This window comes from Chiloscyllium plagiosum, unplaced genomic scaffold (assembly GCF_037043375.1).
Source record: "Chiloscyllium plagiosum isolate Xiang-an unplaced genomic scaffold, Cpla_swu_hap1 HiC_scaffold_2, whole genome shotgun sequence".
Lineage (NCBI taxonomy): Eukaryota > Metazoa > Chordata > Chondrichthyes > Orectolobiformes > Hemiscylliidae > Chiloscyllium > Chiloscyllium plagiosum.
In genome coordinates, this window is record NW_028270140.1 from 90,453,559 (window position 1) to 90,474,140 (window position 20,582).

At 38.7% G+C, this 20,582-nt stretch overlaps 1 protein-coding gene across 6 annotated transcripts in view; it reads right to left on the reverse strand.

Moving 5' to 3' along the window:
- Positions 1–3,697: 3,697 nt before the first annotated feature.
- ythdc2 (YTH domain containing 2) overlaps positions 3,698–20,582 on the reverse strand; it is a 151,975-nt gene continuing 135,090 nt past the window's right edge. For all 6 annotated transcript variants that reach the window (XM_043710759.2, XM_043710748.2, XM_087998617.1 and 3 more), the window contains 4 exons: positions 18,691–18,894; positions 11,741–11,923; positions 9,001–9,105; positions 3,698–6,160 (listed from right to left, as the gene is read on the reverse strand). In XM_043710759.2, coding sequence (XP_043566694.1) covers positions 6,155–6,160; positions 9,001–9,105; positions 11,741–11,923; positions 18,691–18,894 — 498 coding nt within the window. In that variant the 3' untranslated portion in view covers positions 3,698–6,154. The remainder of the gene's footprint in view (positions 6,161–9,000; positions 9,106–11,740; positions 11,924–18,690; positions 18,895–20,582) is intronic.

Below are 20,582 nucleotides of genomic sequence, written 5' to 3' on the forward strand. Positions count from 1 at the left end.
AGTATCTGAATCACAAATGGTGCTGAACATTGTTCAGTCAATGGCGATCATCCCTACTCTGACCTTATGATGAGGGGAAGATCATTGATAAAGTAGCTGAAGATGATTGAACCAAGGACACTACCCAGAGGAATGCCTGCAGAAATATCCTGGAGATGAGATCACGGACTTCTAGCAACCACAGTCATTTTTCTAACTACCAGGTATGACTCCAACCAGTGGAGAGTTTTCTGTGATTCTATTGATTCCAGTTTTGCCAGGGCTCCTTGATGTTGTACTCTGTTGAATGCATCCTTGATGGCAAGGTCTATCACTCTCACCTCACTTTTGGAATTCTGTTCTTTTGTCGACATTTGAATTAAAGCTGTAATGAGGTCAGGAGCTGAGTGGCCCTACTGAACCCAAACTGGGTGTCAGTGAGCAGGTTATTGCTGAGCTGGTGCTTAATAGCACTGTTGATGCCACCAATACAGTCAGCTTCTTTGTGCCAGAAAAGAAAAAAAAATCAATAAAGGGCTCCTGAGTAGGACAGAAACAATGCTTCATATATCCTACAAATGTTCTGGCAAAGCAAGGAATTCAGGTGAGTTAAGAGAAATTGTTCAGCAAGAAAATAAGTTCAAAGTTGGAATTTACATGGCTGCAAGTTATAGTCCAACAGGTTTATTTGAAATCACTAGCTTTCAGATAGCTGCTCCTTCATCAGGTGATGTCACCTGCACTGCACTTTCTTACTCTCCATTTTTCATCCCACGCTGCCATCGATCTCAATTATTTGGCAATCATCCTAACATTCAATCAATAGTTAAACTCGCTTGTCTGAGATTTTCTAATTAATTCTGATTGAGAAATGAATCTTAACAGTTTCACTGACAAGTTTCATGTGTGCTATGTTACAAAACAAAAATCATTATATTTCATTCATCCTTCCTGATATAATATGCTAAATCTTTTGAGTTAGCTTCTCTCAGATGGTCTTAAATGTGCCTCAGCCTCTCAATTTTCTCGAAGGCCGCAGTCTTAATGGAAATTCATCTCTATGTATGCAAACCTGCAAAAACAATTTAACTCATAGTAACAACCTCACTAGCAGGGAGATTATCATATAGCCCAAAAGACTTCTTTGTGATGTTGACAATGGATTTATTGGGTATAATATAAAGCATTCCACTGGTTGAAGTTCTTGAACTACCAACTCAGTGCAATGGTCAACTTGCTGTTGATTAAACAATGCTTTACGCAGCATTTCATCAGGCACCTCATTAATCATTTCAGAGCCTATTGCTGAAAGGATTTTCAGCTGCAGTCTTCACTGTCATGATTTCTATTTTGTCACATCTCTGAACTCACCACTAGCAGGTTCCCCTATCAATCAGAAACTTTGATGCCTCAGATCCACTCCCTATCCATAATTTTGGATATAATAACCCTTGTCTTTACTGAGGACCATTCCAGAAAGACTAAACTTTGTTGCTGAAAAATGTGGCATAAGCTATTTCTATTATAGTCCTTTATAACCATGAAAGGAAGTGGATGCCTGATATAATGTGGGTGTTGGAGTCCAAGAAATGAGACTGCATTATAGTTGAATCTCATTGCAACTGGATGATTACGTACTGTAGTATATTTACTTCCAGCCCGAGAAAGTGATTACTGAAAGGTTAGTGACCCCCTCCCCCAAGTCACCACCTGCACATTTATTCAGTGTGTGCATTTTAAAATGAGGTAACAATGTAGGATTGAGCAGAAGTTTGAAAAGAACAGCATTTCCTTTAAGCAGGAAGAACCAAGTCCCATATGTATTACCATAGCTGTAGCAAATGACAACTTTGTGCAGGTAGAAATAGTGTAAACCCATCACTTTTTTAATCTAATGGGAAGCTATTTACTTACCGTTTTCAGAGTTATTGCATGAGCATAACTAATGCATCGGGAATAAGTCCCCTATGCTATAAGCAAATTTGCTGTATATTGATTTGCTTTGTACAAGACTTCCAGTAGAACACCTTTTAAGTATTCATTGCTACTGTAATTGTAGTTTTAAATTTGAATTTATTTTCCTTAACTTCTAATCTTCACCTTTAGAAATCCATCCTCTATCATTTTAAATTCTAGAAGTCAGTAAGTGAAAATTGGAGTGGCACCTATCTTTACATGTATCTGTTTGCATTTATTTTAAGCATTTAGAGAGATACATTACAAAAGCACAACTCCTAACCCAACAACCACAATTTCCATCTGTCCACGTATAGAATACATAATTGAATCATAAATTTCAGTCCCCTGCTGAGACATGGTCACTGGCTGTGGAGGAGTCTTTGTTCTTGAAATAGATGGAGACCCCAGTCTAAGAAGTAGGTAATTTAAACCTCTCTATTATGATTAGCTGCCAATTGTGAGATGCAACAAGTCTGCAGCTGATTCTGGAAATGACAGAATAAAAGTTCAGGACAGCAGTGATCTATACGGTTAAGAGACTCCCATGGTTTCGAAGGGGCCTCAAAGCATTGTGGACCAGAGCACAATTGCCGAAGAACAATTTACAAAATAAATACAACCTCCTACATCACTGATGCTCTGTCAATCGCTGGTGGACAATGTGTTTGTCCGTCCCTGCCTCCCCTTCAGCTGGTGCTCGTTTGTTCAGCAGAGTGTCCTCTGCCAGCCTCTGCTCCCCACGTGATATCAGCAACCTGCTGCCAGTCAAGACTACTAGCACTGTTGACAAATACACACCTTTCAGCTACAGCAGTGGCAACTCTGCTGTAGACCCATTTCCCTCTAACTAATGCTATAGGCAATTTTAGAATGGCCAATTCACCTGACCTGCACATCTTTGGATTGTGGGAGGAAACCAGAGCACCCGGAGGAAACCCATGCAGACAACGGGAGAGTGTGTAAACTCCAAACAGTCACCCAAGGTTGGAATTAAACCTGGGTCCCTGGCGCTGTGGGGCAGCAGTGCTAACCACTGAGGCACCATGCCGCCCTGTTGTATAGTTGTGTTAATCCCCCCCTCAAATGAATTGATCAGTGGATCCACAAGTCCTGATGCCCCATCACTGAATCCATTCCTGCTGCACTCCAAAACTGCATGTTTCTTGTGCCAGTCAATTGAAAATTTAAGACTTGCTCCTCTGGACTCTGTTAATAAGCTCAACTAGCAATTAACTGTTAGCATGGAGGCTTCAGAATTCCTCTGCCCACTTTAAAATTTGCATCAGATTTGACAGCGTGGCTGCCAGCCCATCTCTTCAGGATTGAAACTTTCAAGCACACTCATCCTAGCAAATGACTGAAAATCCATGTTATTACAACTACAGAGTTAAAAACAGAAGTTAACTGTGGTGAGAGGGGAGGTGGTCATTAGATTTAGAGACAATGCATGGATGGTGTGGTCAGTAGTGGAGGAACAGTTGCCCAAAACATTTGCAGGTTTTGAAGGAAGAATTGATTGAACGTAGTGTCTAATTTAGGGTGTGGCATAGGCCCTTTGTGGTGTACATGAACACAAAGGCCCTTCAACCAACCACGTTGTAGAACACTACCCAAACTTAAAAGGCATAAAATGATTCTGATTAAAACCATTTTAAAAGAAATCTAGTATTTTGTAGGAATTTATACAAAAAGTAATTTACAATTGTTAAGTGTCAATCGATTAAAATTTCAACAAAACAGACTGATTACTGCACAATAATGTAGACACAAAATAGTTTATTCTTTCAATTATCCTCCTTAATTAAAAATGTCATTGTCAAACATCAAAAATAAAAAAATCAACTGCACATGCAAAGATACAATTTGTACGAGAAATAATATCTTTTTCTCCAATGTAAATGTCAATCAGCTGAAGTCAAAATGTATGCAAGACAGCTAAATCTTTGGGAATAAATCATGTATTATGTTTCAGTCAGTACAATCAACTACTGATGTGATATTTATTGTAAGATTTTTTTCAAAAATAATTTGGTAACGAAGATTTTGTCACAAGGTTTTCTGCCCAACAATGCAAACAGATGGTCCTTAAATCAGAGCATTTACACAAATTTTGTAACTTTTGCATTTACCAAGAGATGGACAACTGCTGAAAATGAAAGACTGTTCCTTTGAACAGAGTGACAACATCAAGACTCTGATCAAATATAGTCCTAATATGAAGATTGAAGCATGACTGAGTTTAAGTGCATTTCTTGCTACAGACATTTCTATTTCCCCATATCTTCCAAAATTGAACAGTGCTAATCATCTGTCTCCAGTCCTTTGTACTGAGACTGCCCGATCTCATTTGGTTTTATGATCCTTATTAGCCATCACAAACAGAGATGAAAGCTTTATGCTTGAATCAATCATATTGTTTAGCTCTGCAATGTCAGACTAGCAAGCTCCTTCTAAAGTCGCTGTAAATTCCAGACAAACCAACTGGTAGGAGTCGTGAGTAAGTTATATTTGCTTCCTTGTATGGATCTATATAACCCCATTCAGCAACTAATGAAGTTGAGAACTTGCTGTTACTTTCCTTGATGCGGTTATATTCTACATATCAAAAATGATTATTGATGAATCCAACTCCAGGCTTGGTAAATCAGTTCACAGCAATACAGATGGCAGCTTCATGGTGCAAAATGTCAAATTGCAAAATCAAGAGTCAAGTGTAGAAATGTTATCCTCAGTTATGAGGAAATTAAGGTGAAATACAACAAATCAAAACAGCCCAAGCTTTCTTTAAATGACTGTTCACCTACAACTAAACTCCATGTAGAATTTGGTTCTTCATGACTGCTTTGCTAAAGCTCGAGCATTTAGGCTGGATCATAAAACTAATCTAAGAAATATTTTATTGAAGAGGTTTGACTTGAGGAATTTGTCACAAAGCAATGAAAAATGTCCCCATTGACATTGATATATGAAGAATCACCTTATTCATTTCCCACCAAAAATACACTACATTGTGTACAACATAATAAATACATTACTAGTTTATATTTTAACTTTTACCACATGCCTCGAAGTGCTGAGTAGTTCAGTCTACCAGATGTAGATGTAAACCTAAAGGTTTAGAATGAGGCTAGTAACCATTAAACTAAGTTGCATTACGACCAACAATAAACTTCAGACAACATAATGATTGAACACTACTGTCGTTTTTACGATTTCTTACAATTTCAAAGCTTTTGAGGCTGAAGAGGAAGTTTTTTCTGTGCAAAGCTTAAACACAATCCATTTAACAGCTATACAAGTTTCAACATGGCCACCAGTTTTAGCTAGCGATACTCTTATACTTTTGAGATAATACCTAAAAATTCTGATTCACTTTTTACTGGTTCCTTGGGTCAAAATAAGCCAGTAATATCAATTATGTACCATCTTGGCACAACTGTTTCAAAGTATTTTCTGCTGTAATACTCAGAATCCTGCCCACAGGGTTGTGATCTGTGTATGTATTATAATCAGTTTAAACAATATGTTCCAGATACTTTTAACCTGGTACAGTTTTACTGGAAAATTCAGTCACAATAAAGTGAACTGGGCAGGTGAATATATGCTTATACAGTAAAGGCAATTCAAAACCTGCCTGACGATTTAATTTGACTGCTATAGGTAGATATGTTTGATGGATTTTCTTCTAAATAAGAAACAGTAACATTTTAAGAGGTCAAAAATAATATCAATCGTCATATCGCAGTTCTACTGAATTTTCTCAAAGTATGTTAATGTAATCTGTAAGTCTTTTTTAAACATAAAAGATTTCTGGCAGAGAAAAGGTTATTTCCAAATGGTATGCTTCAGGCAGCCTAGGGGAAAATACACTGTCTCTTTCACATACTCAGTCTGAAATCCAATGCAGTGGAAACTATTTCTTCACAGTTCAGAAACAGCAACATAACAGTTCAACAAGATTTAACTAGTTTTCTTATCAGACAAGCTCACAAATATTAAACAGATTCTGTTTCCATCTTCCACCATATCTCAATAATCAATCACGTATCAGTTTTAAGCATAAATTGGTCCGAATGATGTTTAATGTTTACAAAATTCTATGCAGAGTAAGCTGGATTTGCACACCTGTGCATCTTCAGTTTAGCAAAACAAACTAGGCAGTAGATGCAGTTTCCACAGTTGTTGTAAAATTGACTATACATGGAACAGATGAAATCTAAGACTGAAAGGAGGAAAAATAGATTAGTAATTGCAGGTCACAATGGCAAGATAATCCAAATACATACTGATGCAATTTTTAATTGGTTAATTAACAGTAGATTAGGGATAAAATTTGAATTTCATGAGGAATTCTACCAATAGAGATGTTTTATTTTAACTTGTAAGGTTACATTATTTTTCAAATGGAATCTGAAGGAGGATCATTGGGCTGAAACGTTAACTGTTTCCTCCCCACAGTTGTTACCAGACCTGCTGAGTTTCTCCAGCTATTTGTTTTTGTCTAGACAGATGTTGACTTTGAAAAACATTCAAAAGTGTAATTTCAAATTTAATGTGTCATTCAATTACAAAAGGTCTTGACTGGCCCCAGCTTTTATGATATGAATGCCACAAGACAGGATTTTGAACTGACCTTAGCACCCAACTCATTTAGAAAGTGACTTTCAATTGCTGGAGGTCACATGAAGAAACCAGCATATTTTCTGTTTTTTTTTAAAACAGAAATCCACAAAGAATCCACCAAACCAGGGCAGACAGATAAATTCATAGAATCTCTACAGTGTGGAAACAGGCCATTTGGCCCAACAAGTCCATACCGACCCTCTGAAGGGTATCCCATCCAGACCCATTCTCCTACCCTATTACTCTACATCTCCCCTGACTAATGCACCTGACCTACACATCTCCCAATACTATGGGAAATTTTGCATGGCAAATTCACCTACCTGCACATCTTGGGATTGTGGGAGGAAACCAGAGCATCCAGAACAACTCATGCAGACACAGGGAAAATGTGTAAATGCCACGCTGACAGTCACCTGAGGAATCGAACCCAGGTCTTTGGCACTGTGAGGCAGCAGTGCTAACCACTGAGCCAACATGCCATCCCTAACCATTGAGATATTTAGAAGGCATATGAAATACTTGCCTTTGCTAGTTGAGGCACATAATACTACAGCAGAGGGGTTACACTACAACAGTAGTGTTCTGAAGTTAACAAAGGAAATTACATAGGCATGAAGACAGATTTGGCCCAAATAGATTGGTCAGGAAAACTAAAAGACAGAATGAGAAGTGGCAGATGTTTAAGGAGCTACTCAATTTCTCACAACTAAGTGAGGAAGAAAGATGGTAAAGATGGGGTGGGGGGAGGGTGGCTAAACAAGGTGATCAAGGACAATATAAAGTCAAAAAATAAAGTATATCATAATGCAAAGGCCAGAGGTATGCTGGAATACTGGGAAACTTTCAAACATAAACAAAGGGATACTAAAATATTAATAAAAAGAGCTAAAGGAAATTATGAAAGAAAACTAGCCCAAAATATCAAAAAAGATAGCAAAAGCTTCGATAGGTATATAAAAGGGAAGAGTGTCGCTAAGGTGAACGTTGGTCCCTTGGAAGATGAAACCGAAGAGTTAGTAGAGGGGAACACTGAAATGGCAGAGATGCTAAATCAATACTTTGCCTCAGTTTTCACGGTGGAGGACAATAGGACCGTGAGGCTATAGAAAGGGTAGAACTTGGAACAATCAACATCAATAGGGAAAAGGTACTCAGTAAACTATTAGGATTGAGGGCAGAGAAGTCTGCCGAGCCTGATGCCTACATCGTACAGTATTAAAAGAAAATGGTGACAAGAGATACTGGATCCATTGGTTACAACATCCCAAAATTCTCTGAACATGGGATAGATTCCAGTGGATTGGAAAAATGTTAATGTAATGCTCTTATTCAAAAAGGGAGGGAGGCAAAAATGTGGGAAATTATAGACCAGTTAGTTTAACATCTGCTATGGGAAACTGTTAGAATCAGTTATTAAGGAAGCAGTATCAGGACATTTGGAAAGTCAGAAACCTATCCAGAGTCAGCATGGTTTTATGAAGGGCAAACCATATTTGACTAATTTGCTAGAGATCTTCAAAGATGTAACAAGTAAAGGGGATAATGCTGATCCTGTAGATGTAACATATCTGGACGTCCAGAAGACATTTGAGAAGTTGCCACACAAAAGGTTAATTCATAAGGTTGGATTGTATGGGATTAGGGATAATTAATTAACTTGGATAGATGACTGGCTGATAGACAGAAGACAGAGTCAGGATTTTTTTTTGTCTGGATGGTAAGCTGTAACTAGTGGGGTGTCACAGGGTTTGGTCCTTGGACCCCATCTACTTACAATCTACATTAACAACTTAGATACATGGATAGAAGGCTCTGTAGCCAAATCTACAGTTGACACAAGAATAGGCAGGATGGTAAATTGCAACGAGGAAATAAGAACCTTACAAGAGGTGCAATAACTAAAGCATAGATGTAAGCTAAGAGGGAGAAGGCAAAAAGGAGATTTGAGGACAATTTTTTTTCACCCAGTGCTAGGTGTCTGAAATGCACTGCCTGAAAGGGCTGTTGAGTCAGAAACTCTTAACATTTAAGCAATACATTAATTAGAAAATCACTTGTTGCCATCAATTCCAGGGTTATAGGCCAAAACTGGAAAATGGGCTTAATATAATCAGATCTGTATGACTGGCACAAACACAATGGACCAAATGGCCCCTTCAATGCTGTAATATTTATACATATATGCATTTTAAGTGATAATGATAGAAACACCATTAGTGGTCATATATACTATCATTTCACAAGTAAATTGTGAAGGCATTTTTCAGCACAATATTCCTTTTGACAAGAATGCTTTTAAGTTAAAGGATGTTCAATTTATTCAAAAACCTTTAATACTGTGAAATATCCATGTACTGCATCTCAGTATCAAATATTGCCATAAGATTCATTAACTATTCCAATAGAATAAAAACCATTTTTGATTAACAACATTACCTCCCCAAATATGCCAAGTCTGCTATCTGGTTGTGGTAGCTTCCCTCCTATTGGAATTCGTTCCCAGAGCTGCAGCAATTGTTCCCCAACCTGTGGCTCCAATTCCTGTACATAAGTACAAAGAAAGTCTATTCTCTTGATATTTTAAACCATATGTTATCTGGAGCAGTAGATAAACTTATTTTCAAAAATACTGCGAGGCAGGTAGAGAATATTTGAATACAATCAGAATCAACATCACATTCACCATCCAAACTCCACAAACATTGTGCTCCTAAGTTACAAACACACACTGGTGAGCAATAGGTTATTCTCATACTTGGAAACTTCCACCTCAGAAAAAAATGCTGGCAACAGTCTGTAGAGAGTCAGAAACAATTCACATTTCAAGTCAAAGAATTGTGAAAAGTTAGAAATGAAATCAGTTTTAACCAGGTGAAATGGAGAAGGGTGCAAGAACAACAAAAGGGAAGATCCATGATTGGCAGGAAAACAGATTAGATTAAAGTAAAACAAATGGGTTGCTAACATCAGACAAGAAAAGCGGGTGGTAATAGTTCCATGGCATACCTCAGCCAATCACCCTTTTGTCTCTGATATACATCGTTGTGTTCATATGGACTGTGGCATTCTTGCATTCTTCGGCAAGAAGTCTTTTTTCAGCAATAATCAAATAATGTACTACCAAGGTGATCCACTTGTTTTGTGAATCAAGTTAGCTGTGTAGCATATGGGTAGTTCGCTTCCCAAAATTATACTGAATATATTTTTCACCTTTTAGGTTAAGATTAATGACAAGCTTAGTTGTCATGTACTTCTGCTAACAGTCAAAATAACAACTATTTAAGCAAAGTCATTGTGATCCAACAGCATTCATCTTAAATTATGCTTTCATGATTTCAAAACAACTGCTCCAACAGAAAATATTTCAACTTTTATTGGAAGGTAGGAGATCTCAATAATTTCTCCTCTCAGTACTATAATCAAGTAAATATTACATTACATGATATAGCAAATGTAAATATTTTTGAAGTATCTTTGCTATTGGATAAATTACAAAAGAAATACTTCAATGATTAGAAATCTGACAAACAATATATATTTTCAGTTCAAATTTGAGTTATGAATATTATAAAAGACTGAAGTTATACATGAACCTTACAATAAACTCAAGAATATGTTATAAGATGGAAACTAAATGCCATGAATGGCTTCACACAGCCCAGCAGCCTTTTCAATCATGATGTGCAGATGGACCAAAATATTGACAGCCTCAACAAAAAGGGGCAATGCAGCATATTTAGAAAGAATCCAACCTAAAATTGAAGTCTGCAGCAAAGCTCTGTTCATTTACAGAATTGCAAAAATGGCAACAGTCCACCACTAACATGAAATTTTCAAAAAATGTGATCTGAAATTTAAGAAACAAAGTAAAGGAAAATACAGCAGTGTACCAGTATGACTGGCATCAAGCTCATGCTTATTCAGGTGCAACTCCAGTGAATAGAACATTTATTCAATAGTAAGTTAAGCAACTTCTAAGCCATCAAATTGTGCAACCAGTTAAAACCAGAAAACATGGAAACACAGATCAGAGAAAATGTGTCAAAGTTAATCTGAAGAACACACTAAAGCATTGTGACACTTAAGAAATACAGCCAAATATTGTGCAATCTGAAAACTTATCCTACAGAATAGCACAGGACACTGAGAAACTAACAGTTTTAGCAACAAAAATGTGCATCACTACAGAATAGGTGACCAGATCACTAGCAGTTATCAAATACATATAAATAACATCAGCCATTATGACATATAATTATTACAATATTCCTACAACCAAGCAATTTTTTTTAAACCTATGTTAGATTAGATTAGATTCCCTACAGTGTGGAAACAGGCCCATCGGCCCAACAAGTCCACACTGACCCTCCGAAGAGCAACCCACCCAGACCCATTCCCCTACACCTAACACTATGGGCAATTTAGAATGGCCAATTCACCTGACCTGCACATCTTTGGATTGTGGTAGGAAACCGGAGCACCCAAAGGAAACCCACGCAGACACGGTGAGAATGTGCAAACTCCACACAGACAGTTGCCCGAGGCAGGAATTGAACCCGGGTCACTGGCGCTGCGAGGCAGCAGTGCTAACCACTGAGCCGCCGTGTGTTGTGAATATTACTGCAGCTGGAAAAATATCTCAAATCACCCTACATTATTTTACAGCACTTAGACGTTCAAATACAGAGTTGAGTGTGTTGTTGGAAAAGCACAGCAGTTCAGCCAGAGCCCTTCTTCATGATTTTCCTGCTCCTTGGATGCTGCCTGACCCGCAACACACTCTCAACTCTGATCTCCAGCATCTGCAGACCTCACTGTCCCCTGTTCAAATACTGACCAGAGCATCAATAACCACCTCAGTTCTTAAAGCACTGGTGTACACTTCAAATTCAATTTATTGATCAAATTAAACTATTTTCTTTCCATTACTAACTGTTAAATATACAAGATTTAAACAGAATAAAAATTGTTTTTTCAGCAATTTTTGTTCTTATTTGATTTCCAACATCTGCAGTTTTTTTTTGTTTAGTGAATAAAAATTGAGTATGTCTTAGAAATAAAAAATCATTCCAATGCAAAAATTGAAACGGATATGGAAATACAGTACTACATAACTTCTTACAATTCTTCTCTAATAAAAATATATTGGACATATATTGAAAGGTAAATTATATACCTGTCCATCTCTGCTTATCTGGACTTTCTTATTATCATTCCATGGGTTCAACAGATGGTGGGCATATTGGAAAGGAAGGCTTTCCTTTCTTATCCATTCAACTCGGAACACTCCTCCTAGCCCAGCAGACCCCCATTCCTGGCTTCTCTCCCGCCCAATCTCTGAAATCATTCTGGCAAAGCCCTAAAGGAAACAGTAATTTTTAATTAATTAGAAATCAATTTTAACTTTACAAATTACACAGTTTCACAGATCAATTCAAATCCAAATTATGGATGTCTTAATGTTTCAGATGGCACAGTTACTCTCAAGTCACGTAGACTGAACACTTGGGTTACACATTCAGTGAAATCTTATTGCCACATATTACTTCTGATAGTTTGACTCTTAGTTCTTTATCCATCAACCCAATTCCCACTTTATTTCTAAAGAACCCAGTAAGAACTTTCAGACATTGGCTATCATTAAAGCGGTCTCCAATTTCTAGCCACATAATACACTAAAGCTTAAGTTTTTATAAAGCTCAAATGCAAGGCTTGATTACTGCCTCTATATTTGGAATGCTTTTATTAAAAAAAAATTAGCTCTGACACATCTCAAACAAATAGGCTGATTTGATAAGACTATCTATCTAGCTACCAGCTCTGAAACTTAACTGAATTCACGTGACTACAATTGAGCAAAATAGACTGGAACAGCTACTTCTGGGTAAATCTACGGCAGAACAGTGAAGGGATTGATCAAAATGGAACTGGCCTAACAAGTTCTCTTTAGAATGAAATATAGGAGCAACAAGTCATAGAACCCTGGATGTCTAAGAATATTCAGGACTGGATAAGGAGGAAAAGAGAAGCATTTAACAGGTACAAAGAAGAAAATCGCAATATCACTTCATTAATACTGTAATAATATTCATCACTTCACTGGCATTCTAAAAATGCTTGTTATCCAGGATACTCAGGTCGGTTGATGTATAAATTGCTATTTATAAGGTCAGAAGTGGAGATGTTTGTCAATGATTATACAATGTTCAGCACCATTGGACACTCCTCCGATACTAAAGCAGTCATGTCCAAATGCAACAAATCCCGGACAATATCCAGGCTTGAGCTGAAATGTGGCAAGTAATATTCATGCCAGATACATGCTAGACAATGTCTCACTGGAGATGGTCAATCAAAATATCTCATCAATCCTTCACTGTCACTGGGTCAAATTCCTGGAATTTCCTCCCTAATGGCACTGTGGGTCAACCCACAGGAGGTGGACTGCAGTGGTTCAAGAAGGCAGCTCACCACCACCTTCTCAAGGGCAACTAGGGACAGGCAAGAAATGCTGGCCAGCCAGCCATGCCCACATCCCACAAAAAATAAAATAAAGTCTAACCAGCACTCCTACACATGATACCATCATTGAATCTCCTATCATCATCCTGGGGTTGCTACCCATGTTTCAGATGACACAATTACTCTCAAGTCTTGTGGAGTGAACACTTGGGTTACACATTCGGTGGAGCAGAAACAAAAGCAGGTCAGGGGTTTGGAATACTGCAGCAAGTAGCTCACCTCTTGACAACCCAAAGCCTCTATACCATCTACAAGGCACAAATCATGCACCCCACAAACCTGTGAGAGAGCAGATCAACAATATTCAAATACCTGACACCAACCATGACAAAGCAGTGCACTTATTTGGTACCACATCCACAAATATCCAGTCACTCCACCACAAACATTCAGACACTCTACCCCCATCACAAACAATAAGAGTCCCAGTACTGATCCCTGTGGTATGCCACTGGACAAGCCTCTACCCCCACTTTGTCTCCTGACACTAAGCCAGTTTTGGATCTAACTTGTTTAATTACCCTGAATCCCCTGTGCTTTTATCCTCTTTATCAGTGTCCAGTCTCAAAGGCTTTGCTGAAATCCACATTAATCTTCTTCAACTACACTGCTCTCATCTACACATCATCACCTGCTCAAAAAATTCAAATTTGGGAGGCAATGACTTCTCCCTGACAAACCGTGCTGACTATCCCTAATCAAACCTTGCCTCACAATAATGAGATTCTTTTCTCCAGAATCTTCTCCCTATAGTTTCCCTATCAATGGTGTGAAACTCACTGGTCTGTAATTCCCTGGCTGAAAAAGTGGAACATTAGTTGTCCTCCAATCTTCTGGCACTTCCCCTTTAAGTTTACGCTCACACTTTCTATACTCCACTATGGCCTCCAATTTTTTTTTTTGAAAAAACACACATGGAACATGGGCATTGTTGGCTAAGCAATTATTTATTGCCCATTCCTAATTGCCCCTGAGAAGATGGTGGGGAACTCCTGCCTTGGACTGCTGCCGTCTATTTGCTGTAGGTAGACCCACATGCCATTAGGGTAGAAATTTCAAGATTCTGAATCAGCGTTGGTGAAGAAACAGCAAAACAGGTCATTCCACTATAATGTAACTGTTGTGTTCCTCTGAACCTTGCGCTACAGAAAATTGCTATACCCATTCAGTAGAAAATTTTCATTATTCAAACATTCACAATTCGTCAAAAGCATTATGGCCAATTTATGCTGACGAAACGTGTGTAATAGCAGAACGACCTGTATATTCCCAAGTCAGGATGGTAAATGGCTTGGAGAGGAATTTGCAGGTGGTGGTGTTCTCATACCTACTGCCCTTATCTTGTTAGATGGAAATGGTCGTGAGTTTGGTGGGTGCTGCCAAAAGATGTTTTGGAGAATTTCTTCAGTTCGTCATGTAAATCGTAATATTGCTGCTACTGAGCATTGGTGGTAGAGTGGGCATTAAAAAACGCTGGCAGGTAAAATTAGGGAGAATCCCAAGATGTATTGTAAAGCTATCAACAGGAAGAAGGTAACCAGACAAAGAGCAGAAGCCATAAGCAACCAAGGGAGTAATCTGTGTTGATAAGGACATTGGCAGGATGTCAAATGAGTACTCCACATCAGTCTTCATTTTGGAGGAGGAAGAAGGTGGTACAGAAGAGGGACTGTACGGTTCTTTAGCAGTTTGACATAGATTAGATTAGATTAGATTTCCCCAGACCCATTCCCCTACATTTACCCCTTACTAATGCACCTGTCACCGTGGGCATGACCAATTCACCTAACCTGCACATCATTGGACTGTGGGAGGAAACCCACGCAGACACCAGAGGCTGGAATTGAACCCAGGTCCTTGGCACCGAGAGGCAGCACTGCTAACCACTGAGCCACCGTGCCACCCATAGGGAGTGAGGAGGTATTTGAGGTTTTGATGGGCTTTAAATTGGACAAATCCTTAGGTCCGGATTAGTTGTATCCCAGGTCACTTTGGGAGTGGAGAGAGGTTCTGACCCAAATTTTGAATTGCTGAACAAAAGGTAGATGAGAGATGGGGCATCCAAATACAACAAGATGTGACCAGCAAGACATGAGTGACTCAATCACTTGAGAGTGGGTGACAGCACCAAAACTAAATGGATGTCTGCAACTGACCACTATTCTTAACAATTGCTGATGACTATCTGGACATTTATTTTTATTCATGTCCATGTGGGTATCACTGGCTCAGCCAGGTTTTATTGCTTTTGCAAAGAGTGATTAGCTGCCACTTGAATCAGTACAGTTTGTGCAGTGTAGGTACAACCCCAATATTGTTAAAGGGGGACCTTCAAGTTTTTGACCTAATGACAGGAAAGGAATGTTCCACATCTACATGATCGTGGTTTGGAGGGAAACTTGGAGGTGGTGATGTTCCCATGGATTTCCTGTCTTGCCCTTTTAAGTGGAAGGAGATTCCAGAGTTGAAAAGGTACTGTCCAAGGAGCCTGGATGAGTTGTTGCAATGCATCTTGTAGGTGGTACACGCTACTGCTAGTATGTGAAGGTACAGACAGACTGAATATTGAAGGTGCCAAAGGAGTGCCAATTAAATGGTCTTTATCCTGGATGATATGAAGCCTCGTGTTGTTATAGCTGTACTCATCCAGGCAAGTGGGGAATATTCCAACTTGTGCCTTATAGATGGTGGACAGGCTCTAAGGAGGCATATGGTGAGATACCTGCTGCGAATTCCCAGCCTCTGACCTATTCTCATTACCACAGTATTTAAATGACTGGTCCATTTAAGTTTCTGGTCAATGGGAGTCTGCAAGATGTTGACAGTGGAGGATTCAGAAATGGTAATGCCATCGATCGTCAAATGGCCATGGTTAAGTTCTTTCAGAGATCGTCAGTGCTCATGTAGAGCACAGATGGAGCCTAGGAGAAAGTGAGGACTGCAGATGCTGGAGAGAGAAGAGAATGGGGTGCTGGAAAAGCACAGCAGGTCAGGCAGCATCTGAAGAGCAGAAGAATTGAAGTTTTGGGCAAAAGCCCTTCATCAGGAATGAGGCTTGTGAGCCGAGGGGGTGGAGAGACAAATGGGAGGGAGGTGGGGCTGGGGGGAAAGGTAGCTGAGAGTGCGATAGGTGGATGGAGGTGGGGATAATGGCGATAGGTCGGAGAGGAGGGTGGAGTGAATAGGTGGGAAGAAAGATGGACAGTTCATGAGGCCAGTGATGAGTTGGAAGGTTGGAAATGGGGTAAGGCGGGGGGAGGGGAAATGAGCAAACTAGTGAAATCCACATTGAAGCAGTGTGGTTGGAGGGTCCCAAGGCAGAAGATGAGGAGTTCTGTCCTTGTTGCATTTGAAGAGGTGCGGTTTGAGGTACAGAAAGTGGATTAAGTGCACTGAAGAGCATCATTGACCACATGGGAGGGGAAATTATGGTCTTAGGAACAGAAGGAGTCCATTCTGTTCCTACCTGTCAAAGATCTAACTCACCGAATCTCTTCCCAGATCTTGGCACGTAGCCCTAGAGGATATGGCAATGCAAGTGAATGCCTCAATAATGATTAAGAGTTAAGAGTTTCAGACTCAACCTCTTGTTCAGACAGTGAGATCCAGACTCTCAACACCATCTGGACGAAAATATTTCGCTTCACTCTCCTTTTAGCCTTCTACTATTACCTTAAATCTATGTCTTTTGGTTATTGATCCATTCACTAATGGAAAAAGTGCCTTTCTATCCATCCTGTATGTGCCCTTCAATCTTGTACACATCTATTAGTTCTGTTCTCAATCTTCAAATGTTCTAAGAGAAACAACTCCAATATTCCCTCAGAGCTTGTCTGCATCTTTTTTAATGCAATCACATCCTTCCTACAATGTGGTGACCAGGACTACATGCAGTGTTCCAGTTGTGGCCTAACAAGCATTTTACACATCTCCAATATAACCTTCCTGCTCTTATATCCAAACCTCAGCTAATAGACAAGTACTCCACATGCCTTCTTAACCAACTGCCCTGCTCCCTTCAGGGACCTGTGGATTGCACAGCAAGGTCCCTCTGATCTTCATTACCTTCCAGGCCGTACCATTCACGGAGTCCCCTGCCTTGTTTGCCTTTCACAAATTCCATCAAATTCATAAGTTGCATATTATCCAAAAGGTTTAAGGAATCAGGAATTACTTGTTGTAAAATATTCAATCTCTGGTTTACTCTTGTAGGCACAGTATTTATTTTGCTAGTTCAGTTACAATTCTTATTAATGGTGGGGATTCAGCAACACTGAATGACAAGCAGAGATGTTTAGAATCTTTCTTGTTGGAGATCATCATTACCTAAAATTGAGTGTGACAAATGTTACTTGGCAATTACCAGTCCAAATATTTCTCCATGTGTGAACAGACTATTTCATTACTTGAATTACTTGAAACTACTACATTACAAATAGAACTGAGCACTGCAGAGGAAATTTCCACTTACAACTATGTGATGGAGGGAAGGCCACTGATGAAGCCAATAAAAATTTTAGGTCTACGAAACTATCTTAAAGAATGCCTGCAGTGATGTCCTGTGCTAAGATGACTAACCTCCAAAAAGCAAACAAACTTCTTTAGCAAGGTATTATTCCAGCTAGTGAAGAATTACTCCAGATTCTGTTTTACTCAGGCTCCTTAATGCCACACCTGGTCAAAAGCTGCCTCAATGTTGAGGGCAAGTGTGACTGTCTTATCTCTAGAATTCAGCTCTCTTGTCCATGTTTATATCAAGGCTGCAAACAGTTGTCTGGACAGAACCCAAAACATCATCACCTGATAAAGGAGCAGCACTCCAAAAGCTAACACTTCCAAATAAAGCTGTTGGACTATAACCTGGTGTTGAGATTTTTAACTTTGTATAACCCAGTCCAACACCGGCACCTCCAAAACATCATTAAGCAAGTTATTCATGAGTATATTCTTCATTATAGCACAATCAACAAGACCATCCAAAACATTGCAGCTGGGGGTGTTGACTTGGGGGACACTAGCTTAGTGATAATGTCGCTAGATTACTGCTCGAGAGACCCAGGCTAACGCTCTGGGGACATGGGAAGTGGGATTTAAATTCATTAAGAAATCTAAAATTTAAAGTTAGTCTCAGCAATGGTGGGTCTGACCATTATTGATTGTTGTAAAAACCTATCTGGTCCACTAACATCCTTTGGGAAGAAAATCTGCTACCCATACCTGGTCTGGCCTACAAACAACTCTCGACCCAATTTTAAAGGCCCTCTGAAATGGCCTAGCCAGCTGTATAGTTTGAAAGCAATTTGGGGTGCCTCTATCACATAAAATAAAAAGGAAAAACAATTATTGCACAATGTAGTATTTTCACAAGTACAATGAAGCTGAAGCAACAAAGGATTTAATATATTGAAATTTCAACCCAAGGAACAATAAGTGAAACACACAATTCACAACCAGTTGTTGTTTGTTAAGGACCTAAGATGCTTGATTCAAGAAATTAAGAAGAGGATTTAAGAGAATGTTACAGAAAACACAGAGCATTTCTTCACTAGCAACGTAAAGAGAATAAATATACAGCTGTTGAATATTTCCATTGATTTTTTTTACCTGGAAGTGCCCTGATCCTTGCACAGAAAATACTAGATACACAATGCTGCTTTCCCAAAATGCACGGTTTAGTTTACGTTCATTGCTGGGTGTAGTGGACCAGATTCCTTTTTGTTGAGAAATCTCAAGATTACGAAGATTGCTGCTCTTCAAAATGAAAAATCGTACTGGTACATTTGGCCTCGGCGATGGAGATTTAGAGCCCTAAAAAAAAAAGCAATACCACTCTTATTTTTAAAATCTTTTTGCATCTTGTTCTAAAATCTCTTCAAATTCTTGGCTGGAGATGACCTGAATCATATCTCAGAAGTTTTCCAGTATTTGCCAAAGTAGATTGGCTGACAAGAGTCAAAAATCCTTCATCCCAGACAATCAGAATCGTAACACTCAAACATTTTACTCACGAAGTACTCAACCCATTTAGCTACAAAGCTGTCTGAACCAAATTGCAGTAGTACACCATTAAATTGAGAACACTAAAACTGCAAAGAACAGAGCTCCTAGGAAAGCTTGCAACCTGTAAACAAAAGTTATATTGTATTGTACTGTGAAAATAATTTAAGTATGAGAAGGGTTATAATCCCAGCTGATCTTATTACAGGACAAATCAGATCCCAGTCTGAACCCTGCTTTGATAGATCCTTTTTTGGTTTTAATGAGATGGTCTTGAAACATAATTATGCAGTGCTGCAGACTTGGTTCTAACAATTAAACAAACTTTTTATACAAATGGTATGAAGATAGAAGACAAATCAAGATTTTAAATATAACAAGTTTAAAGATGTGAAAACACATGGTAAAATACAATCCTACAAACATCCTTTCACAGTACTCAGACACCAAAAAGAATTCCCTTCTCCACCATATTTACACAGCTTAAATAAATTGATGCTTCAACTATTAGTGTCAAGAATTTGATAGCCTTTCCTGTGCAATTGAACGTAGACTTTCTCAGCTTCAAATAATACCTTAGGGTTTTAACCAAACACTTCTGGTCTGGAACTTACAATCTAAACTCCTTACAATGAGGTAATCTATTTCTTAACAGTTCTAAACTATCTTCCTTCTTCAGGAGAAACTAGCTTATACATCCGGCTTCAAACACAATTTCTGAAAATTAAAAACTAAAAGGTTTCTTGAAGCTGTAGGTATTTCCCCTTTACCAACACTAGAAAGAAATTTCAGATCCTTCTGAAGCTTATTTATGTTGCTCAAAAATTCTTTCAATGTAAACAAATTCCCATTTGACTCCAACAACATTCACTCTCATACCGCTTTTTTTTAAAAAAGGCATCATAATGGCTCCAGAAATACTTACAAGCTAATCATTAAACCGTTTCATAAACATAGATAAAATCCCCCATGGCACAAGTTCGAAACCTCCAAAGTAAATGGTAATATACGAATCATACACCTTGCATCAGACTACCACTTAATACATTATAACACAACTCTCTTCGATATAAAAAAAGTCACAACAACAACCTGTATTTAGACAGCACATTTAACATGACAAAATGTCCCAAGATACTTCGCAGGAGCATTATAAAGCAAAACACACACTGCAACACAAAGAAATGTGTTATATTCCAAGGAATATCTTAAAAGAAAACAAAAAGCTAAAAGGTGAAGAAGTGTAGGGAAGGTGTTCCAGAGTTTGAGGTCTTGGCATGTGAAAGCATGCCACCAAAATTTAGAATATACAAGAAGCCAGAGCAGGAGAACACATATCAAAACATGATATTCTAGGTCTTATCGATATAAAAAAGTGGTGATGTTGGGTGTTTTGAAACGCATTAAAGGTAGACAAGTCCCCTGGACCTGATGGGATCCATTAGAGAATACTGAGAGAGGTAGGGAGAGAGGAAGGAAATTGCTGGGGCCTTGTATGA